The sequence below is a fragment of the Plasmodium knowlesi genome, assembly GCF_000006355.2.
Source record: "Plasmodium knowlesi strain H genome assembly, chromosome: 14".
Taxonomy (NCBI): Eukaryota; Apicomplexa; class Aconoidasida; order Haemosporida; family Plasmodiidae; genus Plasmodium; species Plasmodium knowlesi.
Genome location: NC_011915.2, coordinates 696,908 through 712,470, shown reverse-complemented (window position 1 = coordinate 712,470; position 15,563 = coordinate 696,908). Strand labels below are relative to the sequence as shown.

The 15,563-nt window shown below is 38.6% G+C and overlaps 4 protein-coding genes across 4 annotated transcripts; 1 reads left to right on the top strand and 3 right to left on the bottom strand.

The window, feature by feature from the left end:
• Nucleotides 1-89: 89 nt before the first annotated feature.
• Nucleotides 90-992, bottom strand: PKNH_1415700 (conserved Plasmodium protein, unknown function; the record flags this gene model as incomplete). Its single annotated transcript, XM_002262010.1, has 2 exons — nt 90-376; nt 635-992. The coding sequence occupies 2 exons, from the start codon at nt 990-992 to the stop codon at nt 90-92; spliced, it is 645 nt and encodes a 214-aa protein (XP_002262046.1).
• Nucleotides 993-3,788: 2,796 nt separating this feature from the next.
• PKNH_1415600 (general transcription factor IIH subunit 2, putative) lies at nt 3,789-5,634 on the bottom strand (the record flags this gene model as incomplete). The annotated part of the gene is made up of 5 exons (XM_002262009.1): nt 3,789-4,652; nt 4,830-4,920; nt 5,100-5,235; nt 5,370-5,454; nt 5,605-5,634. 5 exons carry the CDS (start codon nt 5,632-5,634, stop codon nt 3,789-3,791), a joined length of 1,206 nt encoding a protein of 401 aa, XP_002262045.1.
• Nucleotides 5,635-8,205: 2,571 nt separating this feature from the next.
• On the top strand, nt 8,206-8,885 carry PKNH_1415500 (ubiquitin-like protein, putative; the record flags this gene model as incomplete). The annotated part of the gene is made up of 2 exons (XM_002262008.1): nt 8,206-8,520; nt 8,667-8,885. The coding sequence occupies 2 exons, from the start codon at nt 8,206-8,208 to the stop codon at nt 8,883-8,885; spliced, it is 534 nt and encodes a 177-aa protein (XP_002262044.1).
• A 628-nt stretch (nt 8,886-9,513) lies between these two features.
• Nucleotides 9,514-12,001, bottom strand: PKNH_1415400 (KIR protein; the record flags this gene model as incomplete). Its single annotated transcript, XM_002262007.1, has 4 exons — nt 9,514-9,843; nt 10,025-10,852; nt 11,026-11,763; nt 11,987-12,001. 4 exons carry the CDS (start codon nt 11,999-12,001, stop codon nt 9,514-9,516), a joined length of 1,911 nt encoding a protein of 636 aa, XP_002262043.1.
• Nucleotides 12,002-15,563: the final 3,562 nt, after the last annotated feature.

Here is a 15,563-nt window from a genome sequence, read left to right as displayed (position 1 = left end):
TGTGTACACTGTATCTATTCTCATTCATCTTGTGGCGAGCATTTGTGGTGCCCAACGTCGTAGCTCATTTGACGATGATCCTGCTCCTCTCAGGGAGGAACAACGCAGGAGTGGGCCATAACGTAATAATCAATCTTGGCATGGAAGAAAAAAATGAAAAACTGCAATATGGAAATTACAGAGCTACTAAAACAATTTATTGTTAAGATGGATAAAATGAAAAAAAATAAACTGAGCGAGGTGTACAAGTCAAATACGTAGGGCTTGATTTTTCGAAACTTTGATAATATCACAAGTATGTGTGAGAGGGCCATGAAGAGAAATACAAAAGCCTGTCCTCTGTTTATTTCTCCGGTGGTTGTAAGGTTTATGTTGTCTGTTTGGGAGGGGGGGTGGAAAAAAAAAAAAAAAAAAAAAAAAAAAAAAAAAGAATGAAAAAGGATGCAAGCGTTAAAGTTGTGTATGGGTCAGTACACATCATCATACGCATGTATATGCCTATCTGTAAACTACTGTAGTGAGGTACAATAAGTGGTGCCCCATTTCCTTCCTGCGACAGACGCGCGTTATTCAACAATGGGGATGTATAAGAATAAAGGACAAGGGTGCACACTATACTCGCTCCGGAACTTACCTTTAAAAAATACCATCGCAGAAAGTTCAGAAATTATTAACATATAGAGGATACCATAGTATATTTTTACTCGAAGTGGATAAATATGTTTAGACTCAGATGCATATGTAATGAGGGGTTCTTCATTGAACCTGTTCGTTTGCACATCTGTATCATTTATTACGTTTTCATTCTTGTTAATATTTTTTATAGAATATATTGGGAAGCCAATTTTTATGGTCTCATTTGGGTAAATCACACAAGCAGGAACATCTTTTTTGTTGTCATCCCTTGTATTAGAAAAAACATAACTTAATGCATTTTCGTAGAATAAAATGGGTTCGTCTTTTAATTCTTTTAAATTTAACGTTCCTGCCATTTTTTGATGATTGTTTTTGTCGTTGCTTTGCTTAACTGGGTCCACTTGTATCTTACCATGTGGTAGATTTTTTTTTTTTTTTCAGAAAAAAAAGATGATGCCTTTCAAGGGGGGAAAGGTATTGGTAGGGGATAATATCTCACATATCCTTCTATCTTATTGCGAACGTGTGGGGGGTGATTCTAGCGAAGTGAAAAACTCAAATGTGAGAGACCTTTTGCCTGAGGGAAGGTACTTCTCCCTGCCTCTAAATCGTTTCTACCAAGGGGGATATTACTCGACAGTGCTACTTCGCCTCTAAGGCAACAAGTCATCGTAGCAACAAACACTGGTCGAAGAATTCCGAGGGGAAATCTACGAGCTGACAATTCAAGGTTTGTTCTGTCAGTGTTCAGTGGTTCCTTGTTTAACCCCCCTTTGGCTGTTTCTGCACGGCAGATATGCTTCTAATCGACGTTAGGGGAGTTACGCATTGCTCGGCTGAAATGATAAAACGCTAACGTGGCTGGAAGACGAGAGGGCACAACTACGCTCAAGTATATATCTGTGTGCGAGTACGTAGGTACATAAAAATCGGTGCACATGTATTTGTGCATGCAAAATGTGCACGTATATAATTATATGCGTAACGCCTTCCTTAAGAGCAGTTGGATGTGCGGGCCTTTGCTGACAAATGGCTACGCCAGGGAGAGTTCAGCTTTCACCCAAATGGCTCCTCAGAGCAAATTCTTTGAAAGTTTTCTTTGGCGCTCAACGCTTCAAATTCGTCCGTTCGCTCGTTAGATCGCTGGTGTGGTTGCCACATTGGTGCTGCGCTTCCTTTCGCTTCTTCCCCTTTTTCTGTTTATTCGTGCCTTGTTTTATGCTTTATTTTTATTCACTTATTTTTTCCCTCATTCCGGTCATGAAGAATCACTTTCCTTTCATTATCTTTTGCAAATGAAAAAAAAAAAAAAAAGAAAAATTCATATTGCCATATTTTGAAAATCTGTGAGAAGAGCCGAAAAAAAAAAAAAAAAAAAAAAAAAAAAAAAAAAAAAGCATTTATTTTTAACTCCCCGTTATATAGCTTATTTTTCAAACATTAAGGTGCGGCAAAAATATCTCCCCCCTTTTTGTTTAAACTTGGCTCCTTTGTAATTTTTTTTTTATTTCCTTACTTGTGCATCCCACAAAGATAAATTTGTCGTACATATTTGTTGGGTTTTCCATGATTATGTCACATCGTGAGAGCATGCCTACGCCGTCACATGAGTCCGTGTGTGTACCACAGCAACATGAAGTTGTAACATATTTAGCTGTACTAGTTTAGCTTTTTTTTTTTTTTTTTTTTTTTTTTTCTTCCAAATGGTATTAAAGGGAAGAAATTTTCGTCGTTCTTTTCATAGAGAAATTTCATCTTAAACATTGCTTATTGTACCAATTGAGAAAACATTTTTTCTGTGTTTAGCAAAGGTTCGCTTTTCTTTTTTTTTTTTCTACATAAATGTACAACTGTATTTTGTGTGCTTCCCTATAGTTGTCACACTAGCAGTGACTCAGAACGTTTTGACCATTCACATTTTCGTTGCAGAAAAAAAAAAAAAAAAATGATAACATAGGATAACTCCACTAGTAATCCTTTATTCTACAAACGTTTCAGTGGAAGGAATATATCCAAAAGGATTTCAATGAGCGATGACACACTATCCGGGGCGGGAATTAAATTTAAGGCTCCCACACACCACAACGTTAGTCATTTTCCTTTTCTTAATAATCATATAGCTAGTATGAGTAAGCACACACATAACAACCTTTAATGGAAAGAAATATTCCATCGGTTGAACATAATGGTGACTTAACATTTTTTGATGCACACGTGATGATTTTACGAGGCAGTAACAAAAACAATGTCCGTGTAAGGTTGTGTGTCCTTGGGGGGTCAGTCTCACTCGTTATAACATTTTTTCATCTGCCTCTTCTATTCCTACCATGGGCGTATAATATGTGTTCCTCTCATTATACTAAATGTAGCTAGCTTTGTTGAAGCGAGCGTTTTTTTTTTTTGCGACACGACTATTAACTGAGCATATGTGAAAAAAGAAAAAAAAAAAAAAAAAAAAAAGCAAACGATAAATGGTGACAACTAATTGTAATGGCTAGTCGTCAGCATCAATATAACATATGACAAAAAAAATAAGGACATAAAATAGGAAATATAAAACGGGATGTATAACCGTGAGGGAATACCAAAAATAAGGGAAAACTATTTTAAAGAGATGCATACAAATAGGTCCTTAACATATGTAATCAATAATAAGGGACACCGATGTATGTGTTGCATGGTTTGCAGTTCTTAGATGGTGAACCCTATTCATAAAAAGGATGATATTATTTCTTCCGGACTGATTCTTCTTCCTGTGTGGGTATGGAAAACAAATAGAAATTACGGTGGGGTAATATGTACCCTGCAGGTTACTCCTTCGCTTGAGTAGCAACTTCTTGCCGCTTATCGAACTGACTTTCCCCCTAGGGGGAGACACATTCCAGCGGGCGGGTGTACATGGCTCATTTGAAGTGATATATCTTAACACATTTGCTGACTACCCCATTTTGATACAGACGGTAAAAATGAATGTTTTTCTCAAAGTTGGAAATATTTCGAGAGAAGAGAGAATCGATTTCTTCGTTACCTTGCCAAAAGGAGGAGAAGTAATTAGGTCGTTTTTCTCTGCGGGATGTTAGCTCCATCGGGTGGATAATGGGGTCATTAGGTTGACGGCTCTGTCGCGCAAGTCTACCTGAGGCATGTACGAGTCATGTATCGAGGATCAAGCAGAAAGGACACTGATTCAGGTCTTCGTGAATGTACAAGTCGCAACCCAGGCAGAAAATATTTTTGCACTTAGAGCATTGAGACACCTTATCGTAGAGCGGCTTATTACATGAAACACATGCGCTGGGCCCATTTTTCTCATTCTTAATTTCAATAAAAAGTGGAGAACCCTGAAGGTTGTTCGTAATGTGAGACAAGTCGTGCATCGAAATTAGATGCATCCCACAGACCTTACACTTGGATGGTATCTTACAAGTGTAGCTGTTACAGAAGTTGCAAATATATGTATCGGTGTTTAAATGGTTGTGGCAGGAACACATGATTTGCGTGCTAATTTTTTTCTTTATAGGAAAGCATATGTGAATAAGTTGAGGTTCCATTCCAATCATCCACAGAGGGGTCTCCGTAACATTATTCATTTCGTTCATGAGTGCGTTTTTTGTCATGCATATTTTGTAAACCCCATTTGTCTCTTCACAGATATGTTTAAGTATATGCATTTCTGGAGAAATCGATACGCAGTTTACATGCATGTTATTTTTTACTATTAGGTTTAGTATATTTAAAATATTTTTTTTATCACATGTTCTTATCGACCCATACATTATTAGGATTTCCTTCGTTCCGTAGAGTGGAATGTCTACCAACAAGTCGTGTGCAATTTCTAGTCCCTGCTCTAGGGACGGGGATCCTTGCAAACCCATACTCCTCTCCTTTACCAGTGCGTTCATAATATCCTCCATGTTGGACGTCAAGGGCTGGATTAATTTGGCGGAACTGTTTTTCAGGGCCACCACTCCCACATGCCCCACTGGATTCTTGAAGAAGAAATTCGTTAGGAAGTTCTATCATGGGGGGGGGGTGAGGAGGAAGGTTATAGGAAATGTAGCACATCAAAAATGAGGCATTACACTTTACCCCCTTATTATTCATGTGGAGATGATCCTATGCACACCACTGCACAAGGAAAACACACGGAGTGTTTCTCCCAACCAATATGATCGACTGCGTGTCACTCTCACCTCCACACACTCGAGGACGACGTTTATCCGGTCAGGTTTGAAGTCCCTCTCCTTCATGCTACTGGACATGTCGAACAGGATTATGATATGTCTGTAGGGGGAATGAATAATGAAAATATGCACACAATTATTGTAGGAACCTACCATTATAAGTATGTGCCCATGGGGGTACACATTTCTGACGCGTCCACACCAAATGGATTGACCCATCTGTGATATCATTAAGAAAGAACCCCCACCAACACACCCGGATACACACGCAGGACGAACCTGAATATTCCTTTCCTCAAAGCGCATACTTGATTCTTTTTATATTTTTGTTTAGATTTTTCTTCAAAGTTCTCTTGGCTGACGTGCTGTAGAACGCCGTTGTTTTCCACCAGGAGGTTCCATGATCGCTCAACATCTGTGAAGTGGGGGAATTGGGAACCGCGTGAGGAGGTGAAAGTGGGGGTCATGTAAGTGCCTCGAAATGGAGTTACAAACGGAGATTTCCAAAGCAGCTTTTATACACAGCTGTGACATGTTTCTTCCTTGTACCTTGCTCCCAGGTAAACTTGGCAGTTATTTCCTCGAAAACTTCATTTTTATCAAAATCTCGGACAACCTCTTCGACTAGGACGGTCTATTGGGGGGGTGCAGAAAAGGGAGGATGATATATGTGTGCATACGGTTGAAGATGATTCTCTGGAGGGAAGAGCGGTCATACAAAAGCGGAACGGAAAAATAGTTTGCGCATGAGGGCAACTGATAATTTGCTCCTTCCTGGACGAACCTCATTTTCGAAATTTTGCGATTTCTGCATTTTGTGAATAAGAATCCCCACACGTTCGTTTAGTTTCGTCTCGAACAAATGCGTTTTGGAGTTGGCTTCTCTATGCCATAGTGTATATCACTTTATACTTTCCAATCAATCTGTTCGAGTTATGTACCCCTCGCGATACATGTATTGCGCACTCATTTCTACAGTTACGCCTTTGTGCAGCAATGCATTTATTTTATTTCTTTTCTTTTCCGTTCTTCTTCACCAGCGAAAGGGCAAAGTGATTCCTTCCTTTTACGTGGTTAAAGGGAATGAAAGTAACAGTTTTGGGAGCGCAGTTTGTCGGAACGGAGGGGTAAACCACTTAAACGGGGGAGTGTTCTCCATAATTTTTTTTTTTTTTTTTTTTTTTTTTTTTAGCGAACAGAAAGTGTCGAGTAATATTACACGCGTTGGTTTCACAAAATGATAAGCCAAATTATCTACTATTTTTTTGAAGAGAAAGAATAACCCTCGTTTTGCACTCAAGTTGATTAGCACATGGTGCACATGCAACTTATCCGTTTAGCATATGTTCAAAGGGAAAAAAAAAAAAAAATAGTGTCCTGGCTAGCCATTTATATTACCACCAACTGTTCCGTTGCACATTTTTTTTTTTTTTTTTAATCGTGCTAGCTAGCAAATCGGTCTAAGATGATGGAAAGGGATTATTCCCCCCACGCGAAGTTGGAGAATGTGGTGAACCAACAGAAGTGATAAATTGAGATGTACCTATTTCATGGGATGACACGCTACGGTAAGCATTCCCTTATGCATAATGTGGGCATATATACTTTTCTTCTTACCCATAGTCTCTTAATTTTACTTTTCAACTGTGTAACTTTCTTATGCTTTGCGGCGGAGTCATGGATATAGTTGTGGCGCTAACGCATGGATGGATACTTTCATTTCCGCACAGATAGTGGAAAATCAATGAAGACAGAACTTATAGGAAGAAGATCCCAGTAAACTTTTTTCCAAATGTAACTTTTCCCTTGTCTTCACTGTTGAACAACAGGGACGCAAGGAATATGCCGTATATGTGCGTGCCTTCTTCATTTCTCTCCTTTAAAACTATCTCCCCACCGCATCTTACATCCTTCACACATTTCATATGATATAAGGGGGAAAAAAATGGGGGAGCCCTCCACTCGTGAGAAGCATTTATTAACACAATTCGCCTGGGAATGGGACACCTCAAAATGGTGAAAAGCTGTTTCCTCCTTGTGGTTAACATTTTTTTTTTTTTTTCCCTCATAATAGAAAACTTAAAATGAGTTAAAAAAGAAAAAAAAGAACTCTGCAATTTATTAAAAATGCAATGTGCTTTAGCCTCCCGCCGCATTTGCCATTTGCATATGCATAATGTGTAAGGGTACGTGGACCATTTTTTTTTTTTTTTTTTTTTAACTCACAAAAAAAGGAAAAAATAAATATCGCTTCCCGTTGCGACGATAAATTTCAAGGGTTTCTGTCAAAATATGGGGAGCGACAACGTCGGCTAGTGGGCTCCAGGGAGTATTTTTCCTTTTCATTTTGCCCACTTCAGCGCTTCCTCTTTCGTTCTTTGCGCGTCTTTCTTGTAGTACCCGCCCCCCCCGGACGGCACACGAAGAATAACGCCAGGTTCGACACAGTGAATTTTAAAAGTGGCCCCGCGCCCCCCAAAATTATACCAATATATGTGATGCACCGTGGCATGTTATGTGGTCTCATGTAGAGAATGGCCCCGTGCGTAGAAAAGCAGCGGGGCGTTAAAAATGTACCAGCGCCCCGCTACACAGTTCGTCATCAGGATCGTAAAATGGACCATACAGCGGATCTCCTCGCTGCTCCTATTGCCACTCTCAGTACCACTCTTTTTGTGCCTATCTGGGGTGCTTCCTTTTTTTCTTCCATTTGAACCTATTAAACCCTTTCTCCAGATATGCTTATTTGGCCCCATTTCTAATTATATCCCCCCAGAAGCGCCCCAAATAGCTGTAAATAGAAAAAAAAAAAAAAAATGTGCAAGGATCACGAAGATACACATGCAAGTAACATAACCATTTGGATGCATGATTTTCCTTTATGCACAGTTAAGTTTAATAGGGAAATAGCATTTACAGCACATCGAATTGTTTATTTTTCATCCATTATAAACTAATCTTCTAAGTGAAGACGAGTCGTAAGTGAATGTAGGTTGAGACGATTGGCATTTTTATGAAGTGCCGTTTTCAACATCTTAATTTTGTAGGCGCGGGAAAAGTGGGCCTAGCGTTGTAGCTTTGCGGTGACGAAATAAACGCACCGTGTGATATACTTTCCTTTGACCATACATTTTTTCGACTGATTGGTAATAAAAAAAAAAAAAAAAGGGTTCATTTTGCTTCGCCTTTTCTCCCCCAGTAGCGGTGCTTCTGTCTATAAGAGCACATTAGCTAAAGGGGGCGCGGAATTCCCATTTCTCACCATCGAAAATACCAGAGCGTCATTCGTGTGTGTATATCCTAAACACATTTTTGTGCATGCGTTTATGATTTTCCCCAGGTCCAGATGCTTAGCACTATCAGCGAAGAAGCATCCACTTTGGTGATGGATGAACTTACTGACATATGCGAACGCAGCAGTAGCGAAGAAGTACATGCGGTCTACATAAAGGGTTCCAATAATTTTGTAAAAAGAGTGGAGTATAAAGAAGATGAGAGTATTCGGGATGTCCTTACGCGCAATGGGATTCTTAATGGACAAGATGGTTTTCTATACCAAATTAGGAGCCAACTAATAGATCTTGATAAAACCTTTGCGCACTATAAAATTTGTTCAGGTGAAATTATTTATATTTTGCCGGAACCTGCACCCCTGCCTTATTTGATTTATCTTTTCCATCAAAAGTCCGGGAAGGTGCATGTAAGTTCAGTACGGGATTCGTACAAAATTGTTTGCAGGATGATTCATTAATAAAATTTCGTGCGGTATTGCACGAGCATATTCAGGCTCACCACCTTAACATATATTCATGCATCCCTTTTTTTCGATGCAATTTTTCCACGCAGTGCATCGAACTCAGTCACATGGATGCAGTCGACCTGCTACATAAACAGGTGGAGAAAATTTTGCAAATAAAAGAGGAGAACCAGATACTGATATATGGGGGCAAGTGCCTGAACAGCAAGAAGACGTTAAAGGAGGAGCAAATGTGTAGGGAGAGCCTAGTCACCATACTGGATAAAAGGGACATACCCGAGATAGAAAATGGGGCTGATGGGGTGTGAGGGGAGGTGAGAGTAGCTGCCACATGCATCCCTTGGGTGATGATCTTCCTCACCGCACAGTGACGAAAAGGTGTAAAGTGAAAATGAGAAGCATTATTTGTATAGCGAAAACGGAAGGTAGTAATTGTACGGCCAAAGTGAAGGAAATAATTTTGGAATGAAACAAATGGACCAAAGTACAAAAAATTCCTTAAGGGCATGCGGGGAAAACCGATTCATTTCTATAGGAGGAAAAAAAAACTTACTGCACGTAAATTTCTTCTCATTCCTTACGTGCCCATGTCCCCCATCACATGTATCTCCTTTTTTTTTTTTTCCTTTTTAAATATAAAACATTTTCTTTTTAAGCCCTACATGCGACAAAAGCAAGGCGAAAAAAAAAAAGAAATAAAAGAGAAACCATTAATTGAAATATTGCAAAAAAAAAAAAAATTAATAATTCAACATACCAAAAAAAAAGAAAAAAATGTAATTTAATTAATTCACTATATTAAAGAGGAAAAAAAAGTTTAAGAATTAAAAAAAAAAAAAAAAAAAAAAAAAGAGAAGGAAAAAAAAAAAAAAAAAAAAGATTAAAAAGAAAAGAAAAGGAAAAAAAAGAGAAGGAATGAAAGAAAGGGAAGGAATATTACGTAGCATAGTAATGTATATTTCCTGGTCTTCTATTATTTGCTCCTGCCCTTCCTCTGGGTGGTGATGGTCGACGTCGTCGTCCTCCATCATCATCATTATAGATGGTAGAAACATCGGTGGAGCTACCACCTAAGGTGGACGAACCACCACCACCACCACCACCACCACCTAGGGTGGTGGAACCATCTCCCATTGTAGAAGAATCAAAACCATTAAAATGATCAGTGTGTCGAACGGTAGATCTTCTTCCTCTTCCCCTATTCCTTCCTCCGGTATTACTGCCACCAAAGAGGGATTTTTTTATTCCATCAAATACATTAGTATACTGAAAAAAAAAAAAAAAAAAAAAAGGGAAGAATATATATACATATACACATATACATAAATATGTATATATGTATATATATGTATATATGCATGTATGTACCTATATATATGTATATATACATATAGACATTTATGTATACGTATATACATATATGTGTATACATGTATATTTTAATTACTTTGTATAAATAGAAACCAATTGCTGGTAATCCAACTGTTGCCAATGTACCACCAACCACAGTAGCAGGTGTTACAGAACCGGTTTCTGAAGAGGAAGATGTAGTGTCCACTGCGATCGGTGTGGAGTGACTATTGCATTGTTCTGGTGGTGGTAGTGGTGTCTTTGCCACTTTACAATGAGATTTTCCATCATCCCCTACACCAACATTAGTACATTCCTTATACATTTTATTAAATTCATCGCACCACTCATTATTAGTACTCTCCTTATCTGTCGATGGACATTTTTTGTTCATATATTGATAAGCACGTTGTGCTGCCATAAAGTACTTATAATATGGATCATCACACTTTGCGACAACCTCCTCACCCTTCTGCTGTAAGCGAGATTTCATATCATCTTTGTCTTTGTAATAATCGAATAAAATTTTACTGTGAAAAAAATAATTTAACCCCTTAGTTTTAAAACGGAAAGAACAACCATGATCAGAAGTACTTTTACCTACTGCATCCTTAATTTTTTCCATAATTCCCTTGAACGATTTTTTACCTAGATTATTCCAGAATATATCCCCCACCCAAAAATAAAAAAAATCGCAATAATCCTGACTAAGTTTCTCAGAATCTGAATTTTCCCCCTTCTTCGTTTCATATGCATGACACAGGCCCTTTGCAATCTCTTCTACGTGTTCCTCAACATTTTCATCACCCTCTAATGCAGCCTTGATTTGATTAGGCCACCCCGTGAACTCGTTACACTTAGTCATGCCTTCATCGAACATATTATAGTAGTTTCTCCTTGAAGGTAAGGCATTCAATTTACTTTCCTAAAAAATGGGATAATTAAGGAAGGAACATTGTGCAATATATATATTTTTGCTCCTTATAAATGCCCACAAGGAAAGGGGGAAAGAAAAAGGAGAGGAAGAAAAAGGGTTCTAAGGGATAAGGGAATGTAGGAGGATGGGGGGAAAGGGAAACTTTCCCCAATGCGTCTTACTTTGTCAAGGTCGCTGTCTATTGGGAAGGAGTCGTCTCGATCGTCTTCGTCTTCCGATTCTTCTTCGACCTTAGATATTCCTGGAGCACAGGTTAATTCCTTCAATAGCGGCTTCGGGTTCAGATTAGTAGGGTTCTTTATAAATTCCTCACAGTAGGTAGATTCCTTCCACTCCTGGGCACATTTACTACTTACAGTACCATATGATGATCGGGCAGTTTGGTGGAGGGTGCCATATGCTTCCTTACAGGGACATTTACTTTGGTTATCCTTCTTCTCTAAGTTAGTGTAGTCATAGTAATAATCAAATAATTCCTTTGCCCGTTCGAAAAGTTCCAATTTCGTGTTAGGGTATGGATTATCGCACCGTCCATCGAACTTGTAAGTCCCTAGTGTGCTATAAATTGATTCCATGAGGCTCTCAAAGTGAGCCTCCCCGAAGTTCGTCCTCAATTGGTCCCCTAACCAAAAATAGAAAAATCTACAACGGTCATCCTTCTTCTTCACTTGGAATTCCGTTTTCATCACTCCGTGAGTATAACACCAAGCCTTATAAATTCGATCGGCCAAATAGCTTTTCCCAGCATTCCACACTCCTAAAGCATTCCATATATTAGTTTTTATAGTGTCCGTGAAATCTTCTTTATCACGAGTCTCAAAGCGGCACGCCCAACCTGCACTTAATTTACTGTATACTCTCTTTGAGGGTAATTTATTCACATCACATTGAGCCATTACCTATAAATGTAAGAAATTAATTAGGAATACAAAAGATATATATATGTTCCCCCATTAGTTTATTCTATCATATATAAAATGGTTGGTATACATATATTCAGCTATCAACATTTAAAAGGAAAGAAGGAAAGAAGGAAAGAAAGAAAATGAAAGAAAAGGAAAAGGGAAGGGGATGAAATTCGTTCTCTCCATTCCCTTTTTCTTATGTTCTTCTTTTCCTTACTGCCGGTGGCCCCATTTTTCTTCTAATGCCATGTATACTGTTCCTTTATTCTAAGTAATTCTTACATTTATGTTTACAGAAAAAAGTTTATTCATTACATCAAATAGAAATACTTATTCATTACATTAATAGAAATGTTTGTTCACTACATGAATAGAAATGTTTCTTTACTACTACCTCCCCCTTCCCCGTCAAGCAAGGTTTCCTCGTTCCTATTTTTTTCTCCCCCCCCACACTTTTAACAATAATTACGTATGCACCTAAAATATTCGACTTCCTTCACACTCCACAAATATATACCTTGTTCAAATCCTTCCCCCCCCCCAAAAAAAAAAAAAACATCATCCACGTTAACACATATATTACATCATATATATAGGTTCCTCATGTGAAAAAAGGAAAAAAAAAAAAAAAGAGGAAAGAACCTATATATGAACGACTGTGCTATCTAATAGCAAAAAAAAAAAAAAAAAAATAGAAGGAGAAAGGGAAAATAAGCACAGAACAAAAAAAGACCCCCTGCCCTCCTATTATATGTAAATTTTATCCCCTTCTTTTTTTCTTTCACCATTTGTTATTTTACTCTATTACATACACCCCCCAAAAAAATACTGCCTCCTTTCCCCCCCTTGAAAACCTTCTTTCTTTTTTCCCCTTTAAGAAACCTTCTTCTTTTTTCCCTTTAAAACACGTATAAAAAAAAGAAAAGATTCTTTTTCTTCCCCCTTTGAAAAACTTCTTTCTTTTTCCTCCTTTAAAACCTTCTTTTTCTTCCTCCCTTAAGAAACCTTCTTTTTCTTCCCTTAGGGAGTTATCTACCAGGCCATATGTTGTTGTTCTAAAAAACCGAGGAGAGAATCTTCTTATTCTTCCCTCCAAAGCCTTCTTTTTCCTCCTATAAAACATTCCTTTACCTTCCCTCCCCTTTAAACCTTCTTTTTTCTTTCCCCCCTTGAGAACCTCGTTTCTTCCTTCTTTTTCCCTCTATACCTTCATATTCATATTTCCCCGTTAAGTCCTACTTCTTTTCCTTTTCCTCTAAATCCTCATATTCATATTTCCCCCTTCAACCTCCTTAATCCTTTAAACATTCTTATTCTTATATCCCCAGAAACTTCCTACTCTTCCTCTTTACACCCTTGTATATTCTTTTCCACTCTCCTACATTCCATTCATTAGCCCCATCCTGCATTCCCTTATCCCCATTCTACATTCCCTTACCCTCATTCTACATTCCCTTACCCTCATTCTACATTCCCTTTCCCCCTTCCTTCTACATTCACTTACTCCCATCTTCCTACAATACCTTACCCCCATCCTCCTACATTCCATTTCCCTTACCTCATCCTCCTAAATTCCTTTTCCCCCCCATTCTCCTCCATTTCACTTACCTCCTATCCTACATTCCCGCAGACAAACCTTACTCCTTTAGACCACAAATATTACACCCTCGGACTAGAAACCTTTATTCCTTCAGATCAAACCTTACGCGCTAAACCCTAAACCCTGAACCCTAAACCGAAACCCGGAACCCCCCAAACCCTGAACCCTAAACCCATGAAAACTAAACCCTAAAACCTGAACCCTGAACCCTAAACCCTGAACCCTAAACCTTAAACCCCTAAACCCTAAACCCTGATACCCTGAAACCCCTAAACCCCTAAACCCCTAAACCCTATGAACCCTGAAGCCTAAACCCTAAACCCTAAACCCTGAACCCTAAACCCTGAACCCTAAACCCTATGAACCCTAAACCCTAAAACCTGAACCCTATGAACCCTAAACCCTATGAACCCTAAACCCTATGAACCCTAAACCCTATGAACCCTAAACCCTATGAACCCTAAACCCTATGAACCCTAAACCCTATGAACCCTAAACCCTATGAACCCTAAACCCTATGAACCCTAAACCCTATGAACCCTAAACCCTATGAACCCTAAACCCTATGAACCCTAAACCCTATGAACCCTAAACCCTATGAAACCTAAACCCTATGAATCCTGAACCCTAAACCCTAAACCCTATAAACCCTAAACCCTATGAACCCTAAACCCTATGAACCCTAAACCCTATGAACCCTAAACCCTATGAACCCTAAACCCTATGAACCCTAAACCCTATGAACCCTGAAGCCTAAAGCCTAAACCCTAAACCCTAAACCCTGAACCCTAAACCCTATGAACCCTAAACCCTATGAACCCTAAACCCTATGAACCCTAAACCCTATGAACCCTAAACCCTAAACCCTGAACCCTGAACCCTAACCCCTGAGTACCCAGAACACTAAAGGTTGAATCGAAACGCAAAAACCGAAACACTGCTCATATTACTTGGAAGCCCGAAATTCTGAACCGAAACCTGAAGTCTTATACTGTCTACAAATCATTAACATTTTTGAGGATTTTTTTTAAGTCAATATTTAGGAACGGCCGATTGTAATTTCACTTAGTCTGCTAGATCCGAGGATAGGGACAAATATATAAGCGCATATTATCGTATGTGCTTCGGGTTACGATCGTACGTATAAACATGGCGGGTACGGAAAATAAGTCCCCGCCTTATTTCGGACAATTATACATGTGGAAGTTTTTTCCCATTTAGGTATGCACACGGCTGCTTCTTACGCGCCCCATTTAGAAATCAATTATTATTATTTCCTTTTTTGTGCTAACCATACAACGTCCATCTTCTGACTAGTCCCTCTCCCCTTCCCCCGGTTATCGCATCCCTCAAATTCCTTAACACTCCATCAGAAAGGGTCTTCTGGGGATGGTTGAAAAGAAGGAAAAAAAAAAAATTCACAACGGGAGGATGAACGAAACAATCACAACGAGGACAAAACAGACAAGCAACACATTCTAAATAAAAAAAATAATAATAATAATAAATAGAATAATGCGAACGTACTGTTACACCAGTGTGCTAAAACGCAAAGACTGAACGAAAAAAAAAAAATATATATTATGCGCTCCTTTTTAGTTGTACGATATGGTATAATTTTTAACTAATTTTTTTTATCGCCCTGTTGTGCGTCACATTCTTTCCTCCGGTGGAAAAAAATGTGTACTGCGCAGGATCTACGAAATATATGAATTCCACCTTCATTACACTCCACGGTGGAATAACTCAATTAAAGAGGGGAAAAAATAAAAAATAAATGAAAAAAAAGAAGAAAAGTTAATGCCCCATAGGGCCACACTTAAAATTTTACCAAATGCCCCTTAGTAAATATGTGTTCCCCCTTTTTTTATTAATTTTCCCTTCTGTCATTTCAAAGGGCTCAATCGATTTTGACTAAGTACTTTTGAGTATTCCTAATATGAAGAGCTACACCGACGAGGAAGAAAAACGGCGAAGAGTACAGTGGTTTGGGCAGGAAAAATAAAATCACGGACGTGGCTAAATAGGTAAATGGAAAAGTGAGAAGAATATATTCTCGTGTATAGGAGAAAGAACCCGCGGATGTTGTCCCCAGACTATATGCTCCTGCATGCGCATGTGCGCATATGTATATTCTTGTTTTTTTTTTTTTTTTTTCTTGCCCTGGCGTGATAGTACACCCACGCAGAAACCG